Source organism: Trematomus bernacchii, unplaced genomic scaffold (assembly GCF_902827165.1).
Source record: "Trematomus bernacchii unplaced genomic scaffold, fTreBer1.1, whole genome shotgun sequence".
In the NCBI taxonomy this organism is placed as follows: Eukaryota; Metazoa; Chordata; class Actinopteri; order Perciformes; family Nototheniidae; genus Trematomus; species Trematomus bernacchii.
Window position 1 is genome coordinate 288596 of NW_022987590.1, and position 10081 is coordinate 298676.

The 10081-nt window shown below is 41.0% G+C and overlaps 1 protein-coding gene across 1 annotated transcript in view; it reads left to right on the top strand.

Moving 5' to 3' along the window:
• Positions 1 to 9850, top strand: part of pcnx1 (pecanex 1) — a 58130-nt gene extending 48280 nt beyond the window's left edge. The window contains 8 exon segments of the mRNA XM_034129090.1: positions 1833 to 1933; positions 3291 to 3441; positions 4513 to 4743; positions 5306 to 5580; positions 5782 to 5960; positions 6506 to 6942; positions 7040 to 7180; positions 8735 to 9850. Of these exon segments, the coding sequence (XP_033984981.1) occupies positions 1833 to 1933; positions 3291 to 3441; positions 4513 to 4743; positions 5306 to 5580; positions 5782 to 5960; positions 6506 to 6942; positions 7040 to 7180; positions 8735 to 8875 (1656 nt within the window). The 3' untranslated portion in view covers positions 8876 to 9850.
• Positions 9851 to 10081: the final 231 nt, after the last annotated feature.

Here is a 10081-nt window from a genome sequence, read left to right on the forward strand (position 1 = left end):
GAAAATATGACTTTTAAAGAAAAGTGTTTTTGTTAGCTCCAAATAATTCTCAAACCCCTTTTGTAAAAGTTAAAGGATTAATTTTGAATCATTTCTGGCACATTGTTAGAATGAAATAGGAAGAAGCCCCGGGGCAGGACATCACAAATCATGCTCAAATGTTATAAATATAAAAAAGATCAAGAATTGCTTCAAAGCAGTTTGATTTTAATCAAACGTTTTACTTCCCTCAGGGGGGTGAACTTGCGTCATCCGTGTCAGATGATCAGTCTTAATAAGTGATTATTTGATAAGGATTTCAAAACTAGTATTAGAATGATGCACAGGGACCAGAATCACTGCATCAGCTGTTTGTATAAAACGCTTTTTTTAAAGCAGAAGAAGAAGAACTGACGTCAGCAGCTTCATTTGCGTAATCGACTTATTCTGGTGTGAACGCGATCTGCTTTTTAGTTCCATGGGGGAACTAAGTGCTGGGAACTAAGGCGCCGTTTACACGAGGAGAAAACTGCTTGTATCTGCATAGTTTCGCGTGCGTATAGCCCTATTATTTACACGAGGCCGATAGAAACTGACCCCACAAATGATAACGGGTCCCAAGGTGGATAGATTTGCAAACGAAACGCTCTGGGGGGTCAACCGAGTCCGTGTAATCACCTCTATACGAATATTTCCTGAAAAAATAGCGATAGCCCCACCTCTCCTGCTCACTGCTGTAGCAACTATCAAAAATAGCTGTGTTAATTAAACGCACAAGGGGTTCTTGAATGAAATAATATTATAAAAGGCAAACCAGAATTGTTAACGCCCAATATACTCCTTAAACAAAATAAACAGAGTCAGATTTCATGCATTGATCCATTATATTGACAATTTTCCAGCCAAACAACACAAACAAAATTAAACAAAATTAAACAGTCCGCTCTGCGATACACCAAACTTGTCTTTACTGCCTAATCCAGACCATTATTGTTCATTGCTCCTGCGCCCGTCGGCGGCAAAAAGAGAAATGTTTGTAGGCAGAGGACCGGCGTGTCCCAGAGGAGCGATCTCACCCGGTGTTTGTAGGGAATATCTCTCTTTCTGAGCCGTCCTCTCCACAGAGACGTGCTTCTTGGTCGGTCGATGCAATATCCACAGATTCGGTTTCTTTCAGTTAACTTCCCCGTTGCATTTATCCATATGCTGAGGAAATGACTATATCCCGCTGAATACCAGCAATCGCCACACACACTTCCTCCTGTCAGTAGCTACTGCTAGTGCTACTGACCATGCTACAGATATTAGTGCAAAATCTACAGCTCCTCTACCACAACCATCAGCAACAAGTGGACATGGAGAATTACATGAACTACATGTTGCTAAATACACCGCGGGGCATAAACAGAAGGGTAGCCATGGCAACATTGCTGCGGGGCTGCTCGGGCTGCTCTTCTTCGCTGCTTTTGGTGTATTTTGGCGGAAGTTACAGCGCCACTTACAGTCCCGGCATATGTACTACAGCGTTTCCAGCGGTCTCGTTTGAACAGACACGTTAAATGAAACGAATGCATGTGAACGGAAGACTTTTTTGAATACGCATACTGTGCATAAACGCAAACGTTCCCGTGTTTGGAGGCCTAAGTAGGGCAAAGTACTTGGTGTGAAAGCGGCTAAGGTGCCTTTTACTGGAAAAAACAAAATGCCAATCAAAATATTTGTCAATAACAAATACAGAAAAGAAAATGCACCCTCCAAACACAGTGTGTATATAGAGGCAGAACACTGATGCTTTCTTTAATTTATTTGATAAGCTGTTTTCCTGTAACTAACCCTCCTGGTCTCTGCCTCAGCCTCTGGACAGTGAGAGGGACTCGGCTCTGGTGATGCTCTGCTTCGGCCTCTGTGTGCTGGGGAGGAGAGCTCTGGGGACGGCTGCTCATCATATGTCCAGGTGATTCAATCATCTGTAATATCAATGACTCCACCCTTTCTTAACCCTTAGATCCATAAGTGGGTATCTTTTGACCCGGTGAGGTGGTTTTCTTGAAGTATCTTTGTAATTACATTTTTTTTATCATTTCATATTCCAGCTATTCCTCAAAAAACATGTTTTGGATATCAGGCCATTCAAATTTAAATTTAAATTTTATACATTTTAAGAAATTGTAGTTTTTGTATTTCTACCCCAAGCTTCCATAAGTGGGTCAAAAATGACCCGCATGCATTTCCTATGGAATTTTTTTTTTTTTTTTTAAATGTAATTCTTTTAATAAAATTATAAATATTGAAAAATTAAATATAAAATATTTCTAGTGTGAACCAAAATATAATACTAAATATTATACAAGTGATTTTTCTTAACCAAAATGACAAAAATGGCATAAAAACACATATTATTCTAATATGGGTCATTTTTTACCCACTTATCTAAGGGTTAAAGGATGGAGAGAGAGCTGACAGCGGAGGTGTCTGTAACAAACCCAGTTAATACAAAAAAAAGGTTTCATCCCACAGGCCTTAAGACTGTTAAACACCTGAACTTTTGAAAGAACATCCATAACATTCATCTGTTTATCTTGCAAATTATTTATCTACAGGGTTCTTACGGTCATTACAAACCTGGAAAAGTCATGGAAATTCAAAATGCTAATTCCAGGCCCTGGAAAAGTTATGGAAAACAATATTTTTCCCAAAGTTTTGGAAAAGTCATGGAAATGTATATGTATCAAATATAATTTATATTTTAGCTAATCGCCTAAATAGTAATACTATAATGATAATAAATACTGTATCGTATAGTAATGAAACGTAAAATGGCATTTAACTGACGAGGTATTTTGCTGGTGAGAGATTTGAGTTGCTTTAGCCTGTAGAAGCTAGTAAGCCTATTTGATTTGTTTTAGATAGGCACAACATGTTTCATATGCAGACCTTATTTTCTTGTTCCATGTTAAAATAAACAATTTTCAGTGGTACCGCTGAGACAGAGTAATGTTTTTGGTCATGGAAAATTAGGTATAGGTCATGGAGAAGTCATGGAGAAGCATTGGTGAAAAAGTGTATGAACCCTGTATCTAATATATCATATTCCATTTACTTGTATATAGACTCTTCTTGCACTATTTCAATTTTATTTGTATTTACTTGCACTATTTTATCTGTTTTAGTTCTATGTCTTATATGTGTTGCACTGTTGGAGGAGCCTGTGACCTACGTTTTTCCTTGACATATCTACACTTTAGCTAATGTACAAATGACAATAAAGCCTTGAATCTGAATGTTGAATCTGAACCTCTCCTCTCTCTCAGTAACCTGGAGTCCTTCCTGTACGGGCTCCACGCCTTGTTCAAAGGAGACTTCCGGATCTCCTCGGTGAGAGACGAGTGGATCTTCGCGGACATGGAGCTGCTCAGGAAGGTGGTGGTGCCGGGGATCCGCATGTCCCTCAAACTGCACCAGGTGAGATCAACATTTGTAATTAATATTTGTATTGTAGTTTGTTTTTTAATCTTTTATTGAACATTTAAACTTCTTGCATTTATTTCAATGTTTTTATTTTATTTTACCTTTTTTATTGCACATCTTACTTTTTTATATATATAAAATGTTTATTTGACCATTTATTTTAATTCTTCTTACTTAAAGGTCACCTATCATGCTATTTTTAGGCAATAGCATAGGTCTCAGATATATACAAATATATAAAAAACATGTCTATGAAGTGTTTTGCTCAAAATACCAAACAGATCACCCATTCTAGCCATGCCTCATATCCCTCTATTTCACTTCCTGTTTCAAAAGTGCTGATTTGGGGAATAAAGCTTTACAAAATTAAAAGATTGATAACAAATAAAAAAGGAGGGTCTGAGCTCATGTGGGACCCGGCAGCTACTGTCTAAACTAAATGCTGCCGTGATGAAACGCCATATCATGGATTATCAAGGATTATTTCTGAAACAGTATGGAGCTCAAAGGCTTTCTCTCTTGCCGGTTATACCACAAGGTGAGTTCCTTTTTATTTCCTGCTTCTTCACACACATGCTCTCCAGTACAGGTTAGCTCTGAGTGTTAGCGATGCTAATGTAAACACCGACCATATTACGTCCAAAACAGTCGGGCATTGTTTCTGATAGCAACGTTTCTGATAGGGCCGTGGGTCCACATTTCAGATATTACGTCATATCGGACGCAAATCTGGATCAGCTCCGTTGTTCCCCCGTTTTTAGAGATTTGGGTACGGAGGAAAAGAGAGAGGGTTTTATTTTCTGACGCTGCGTGAGTTCCCTGACACACCGGGGACACATATTTGTATGAAAGACATCAAAAAGTGCATTTTGCATGATAGGTCCCCTTTACATATAAATATATCTTTCTTACTTTTCTTTCCTTTAACGCATGTGTATATAAATATTTAAATTGTATTTAATCTTTTATTTTCTTCTCAAATGGAGCAACTGTCCTAAACCCAATTTCCCCTCTAGATAAATAAAGTGTTCTGACTCTTAGTTTATCTTTCATCTTGTGTTTCAGGACCACTTCACATCCCCGGATGAGTACGAGGAGCCGGCGGTTCTGTTCGAGGCGATCTCGTCTCACCAGCAGAACCTGGTGATCGCTCACGAGGGCGACCCGGCCTGGAGGAGCGCCGTTCTCTCCAACTCGCCCTCGCTGCTCGCGCTCAGACACGTCCTGGACGAGGGGACCAACGAGTACAAGATCATCATGCTCAACAGACGCTACCTCAGCTTCAGGGTCATCAAGGTGAGGACGGGAACACATTGAAATATAAAGACTTTGGTTGTAGACACTCAGGGAGAAATTATTACATTTCCATTTATTTCTTTATTAAGTAAACGCACATTTATTAACATTTCTGGACAAAAAAAGCTTGTTTGGCTAAATGTTTTGAAACCAGTGAGTTGATGGTTAAAATCTACACACAGGATAAAGATATTTTTTATAATCATAAGAAGTAGAAGTACAAATGTGCACATTGTAATGCAATATTAACATGTATATCAAAAATATAAACAGTGGTGTATTAGTATTGAAAAGGTGCTGAATTGCACATACTAAGAGGTTGTCTGCTGCAGTGAGACACACACACACACGCACGAACACACACGCTCACACACACAGTAACGTGTCCTCTGCTCTGCAGTGAGACACACACACACACACACACACACAGTAACGTGTCCTCTGCTCTGCAGTGAGACACACACACAGTAACGTGTCCTCTGCTCTGCAGTGAGACACAAACACACACAGTAACGTGTCCTCTGCAGTGAGTCACACTCACAGTAACGTGTCCCCCCCCCAGGTGAATAAGGAGTGTGTGCGGGGGCTGTGGGCGGGGCAGCAGCAGGAGCTGGTGTTTCTCAGGAACAGGAACCCTGAGCGCGGCAGCATCCAGAACGCCAAGCAGGCTCTGAGGAACATGATCAACTCGTCCTGCGACCAGCCCATCGGATACCCCATCTACGTGTCCCCCCTCACCACCTCCTACTGCAACACTCACCCCCAGCTGGGACACATCCTGGGAGGGCCCATCAGCATCGGGAACATCAGGAACTTTGTTGTGAGCACCTGGCACAGGTTGGTCTCTCTCTGCACGGCAGTAAGTCACATGCGGTGTCAGTAACAACATGTAGTAAAATAATGTTTTCACACTCTGTTAATGTTTCCTTCCTCTCCTATCGTAGAATGTAAATCTCTTCAGCTTGTGTTAACCACAGACCTTATTAAGTCCTAAAATGCTGACTCATTCCTGCACCTCTTTAATTCAATGTTTTATAGGTTACGTAAAGGCTGCGGTGCCGGCTGTAACAGCGGAGGGAACATCGAGGACTCGGATGCGGGGGGGATGTCCTGCGGGAGTGGGAACGGGACGGGGGGCGACTCTCAGCAGAGCTCCGTGTCTCAGGGCGGGATGTCTGGACCGGCCCCCTCCCACACCTACCAGCCCCACACTCTGGGTGAGAACGACTGACAATATCGATACAATAACACATTCATTTTATTTGAAGCTGCATTTTGTCTAATTTTCTGACATCAGCTCAAACTAGATTTTCAGTGCGCTGCATTCAAATTCTGATTATTCGGTACAACCCTTGTTGAAATTTCACTGGAGCAAACTTTTAAAATTAACTTGCATATACATATTTTTAAAATGTTGCATTTTGGGAATTTTAGGATCTAGCGTTTTATGAAACTTGATAAAAATATATTAAAGATTAAAAAAATTATTAAATTATGGACATACATAAAAGCCGACAGAGACTCTTTAATTTCAATGTTTACCAAGAATTGCACACTTTTTCTTTTCCATTACCGATATACCTAATTTTCTATTTTGTGATTATTATTATTTTACTTATTCCATGCCATGTTTTTTAAGGTCAATGCCTGGACCACGGGGGAGAGGGATTTGTTTATGCAGTGTACCGCCAATGTTTGTTTGTTCTGAATGGAAAATACAATACAAATTTGAATTACACATTTTTACACCCCCCCCCTGCAGGCACCAGTCAGAGCTCCCAGTCGGTGCAGTCGGGGGGGCTGGTGCGTCACTCCCCAGCCCGAGCGTCGGTGGCCAGTCAGTCGTCGTCGTTCCGCTACAGCAGCAGCCGCCACTCGTCTCTGCGGACCTCCAGCACGGGGCTGGAGCCGTGCCGCCGCTCCTCCACCTCCCAGCTGTCTCTGAGGACTCTCCCCACCTCCCTGCAGCTGCGCCTGGGCTCCTCCTCCGCCTCAGACCCCCCCGGACCCTCCTCCTCCCTCTCCAGCCACAGCATCCCACCCTGTAAACGCCATACGCTGGTGGGGCTGCTGGGTAACGACGGCATGTGCTGCACCCTGACAGACCCCCTCAGCCATCACCACCACCACCACCACCCGCTGCAGCACAACCCCACCGTCTGCACCCTGCGCCGCGACGACATCTCCTACAGAGTGCAGGTCTGTGGATGTTCTGTAATATGTTCTTATGTTTTTATGTTTGTGACAAAATCCACATGACTAACTTTAATAAATGTGATTCTTTTTCGGTTCTCAGGTGGCAGACGTGGGTCAGGTTCTGGAGAACATTAACCTGTCGAAGAGGAAGGAGCTGCAGTGGCCCGACGAGACGATGAGACTGAGAGCAGGACGGACCTGCTGGAGGGACTGGAGCCCCTCGGAGGGGATGGAGGGACACGTAAGTCTCTATTCAGTCTGTGGTGTTATTCAGCCTGGAGCCTATTTTACTGTTTAATCTGTCTTAAAGGTGGGGTAGGTAACTCACTTCAGAAACACTTTTTGTTATATTCCATGGAATGCTCTTAACATCCCGATAGCAATGAATACATTAAATGCTTTGACAATAAATACATAAAGAAATGTCATCTGTGGAAGCTGTGGCGCTGTAAAAAGCACGACCAATCATCTGAGCCGGCCCGGCTAAAATAACTGGATGGCCTACCTGCCTGTCAGCCTTCCATCTCGTGCACAAATGTATCTCGTGCCCTCATTGGTCATGTGCGCGTTCGTGTGTGTTGGAGGAGGGGCTCTGTAAAGAAGTCAGATATTTTTCGGCTACGTACTTTCATATTCTAGCGCACTCGAGCTGGTTTCTCCATTCTTACCTACCCTACCTTTAAGTGACTAATGGGTGCAACAGCTTTTGAACTTGGTCCATTATTGATCCCTGGGTGTTATTTTTCCCCATAATGACCAAGTCGCTGCAAATTATCCCGCTTATTACATGGCCACATTCTCAACAAAGTAACGACATGACTCCCAATATTAATTAAAATGCTTTTATGGATTTAGAAAATATTTTTATTGATTTAAAACATAGTTCTATGTATTGATTTAAATTTACATGCATCCGCTAAGAAAAATAGTCCGTTGTTACCGTTTTTTAAACAGTCAGAATGAAACGGCAGCTCTCAGCTGTGTGTTCACACTCCTAACTCTGATCTTTCTTTTCCAACAGTTAAGTTAACTGTAGGTTACTCTGAGTGACAAGCTTACAGTTAGTGAAGTAACACTTTTTTTTTGTGAGTCACGACCTCGCTGTTTCATTCTAACATAACGCTCCAAATATGACTGTTTCCACTCGGACTTCAATACAGCAACACCATTGTTTTGGTTTCCATGGTAGCGTGTCTCTTTAGTAGCGTGCACTCCTTTCCTGTAAATTACAGGTCCAGCCAGGCAAAACAGTAATATGAAATATGAACGTTAGTTTTTAACTGAAAAGAGCTAAAGCTGTAATCAGTTTGAGCAATTAAACACCATCAATGTGCGTCCACTAAAAGTGACCAACCAATCATAAAATGTGTGGAGAATATTGGGGGAAATAAATTGGGCTAAAATTGGAGAAAAAACATGTTTGAGAAAAAAGGGAACATTGGAAAGAAATGGGTAAAAGAATGTGGTAACGTACAAGAGAATTCTTCTGAAAAAAATATGGAAAAATGGGGGGGAAAATAGATAGATATTGTCTAGTTTGAATAACACATCTGTACCCTTTAATTCATCAATAAAAATGTGTTAATCCTGACTTATAATGCACTTAAAAATTAACGTTGGATTTTGTATTCATAAACAAGCAAAAAACGACATGTCAGCTGACACACCCTGACCTCTTATGCTCTAAATGTGATTTTACCATCCTTATATGGTCTGTACATATGTCCTATTTTTTTAACTCCCTCTGTGACCTACTTGCTGGTTATAAACGCTTCATAAACCTGTCCCCCTGCAGGTGATTCACCGGTGGGTGCCTTGTAGCCGAGACCCGGCCCATCGCTCCCATATCGACAAGACCATCCTGCTGGTTCAGGTGGACGATAAGCTAGTGCCCATTTTTGAGACTGGGGTCATTGAGTTGGGTGCAGAGGTCTGAGACAAGCACACACACACACACACACATACACTCGTACTTGTGTGTGAAGGAGAAGCAGGATTCTGCAGACTGACAGGAAACGGGAGCTCTCCCCCCTCCCGCGTTCCTTATATCGCTGAGGGGGAAAGGAAGCCAGGGAAAAGTGCAAGTCGAGGCAGAGCGTAGATCCATGTTTCCTGCATCCTCACAGTATCTGCCTTGCTGCATGACAGAAAAACAGCCCTAAGTTAGTTCTGCTACTGGTGATTAATTTCTATGCATTTCATCCAATATGTTCTTGGCAAGTCTGACAGAGATGAGTGTAAAGAGACGTTGTTTTGTTTGTCTAATTTGCCAAATGAAGCCTGGTATTGAATATCTGCCACGGCTTCTCACAAAACTTTCATTATTATTTTTTCGCTGCCAAGACTTCAGAGGAAGCTCCGCCGTCTCGTTGTCGTCATTCCTTTGGATTTAAAACATTTAGCAAGATGATTTTGCGCAAAGAGAAAACGACCTTGCACTATAATTTGTATTTGTATTTACAGTGATGCACTACACTGTTGAGATAATGTCCCGTTTTATTTATTACAGACTCTGAATGGCCATGGTTACCGATGCCTTGGGAATGAGAAATAAATGCAATCATCGTTCTGTTTTCAGCCATTTTTATTTTACTATTTTATGTTTGATAAACTTGAAAATAACTTTTTACTGTATATGATTATATATCTATAAAAATATATATATATTTACACAAATATATATATATATATAATGTCAATGTATAAAATATTTTCTTTCAATATTTATTACTGTGAACATGGTATTTACACTTTGTTACATTTTTCTTTTTCATTTTGAGACAAAGGTTAATGTATTGAGGACCATTGGTTGAAAACACGATGCCGAATTTTTGATGGACTGTTTCACTATTTAACTTAATTCTTTTCTATATGGAGAAATAAAAGCTTGATTTATTGCTTACATCTTTAACACGTCTCTTCTCATCTGTTTGTTCTCGTCATTATTTTATATTTTACTATCTAACAGTGTGAATGAAAGAATACACACATTAAGCTGGGAAATGAACCTGTGATGTGCAGAGAGGACGTTTTATGGGTCACTTTCTGTGGTTTATACGGTTTTTATGGCATATCATCTGACAAATCATATGACATTTCTGTACTTTTTCCACTTAAATAGGTTAAAAGGAAATGTGCAGCA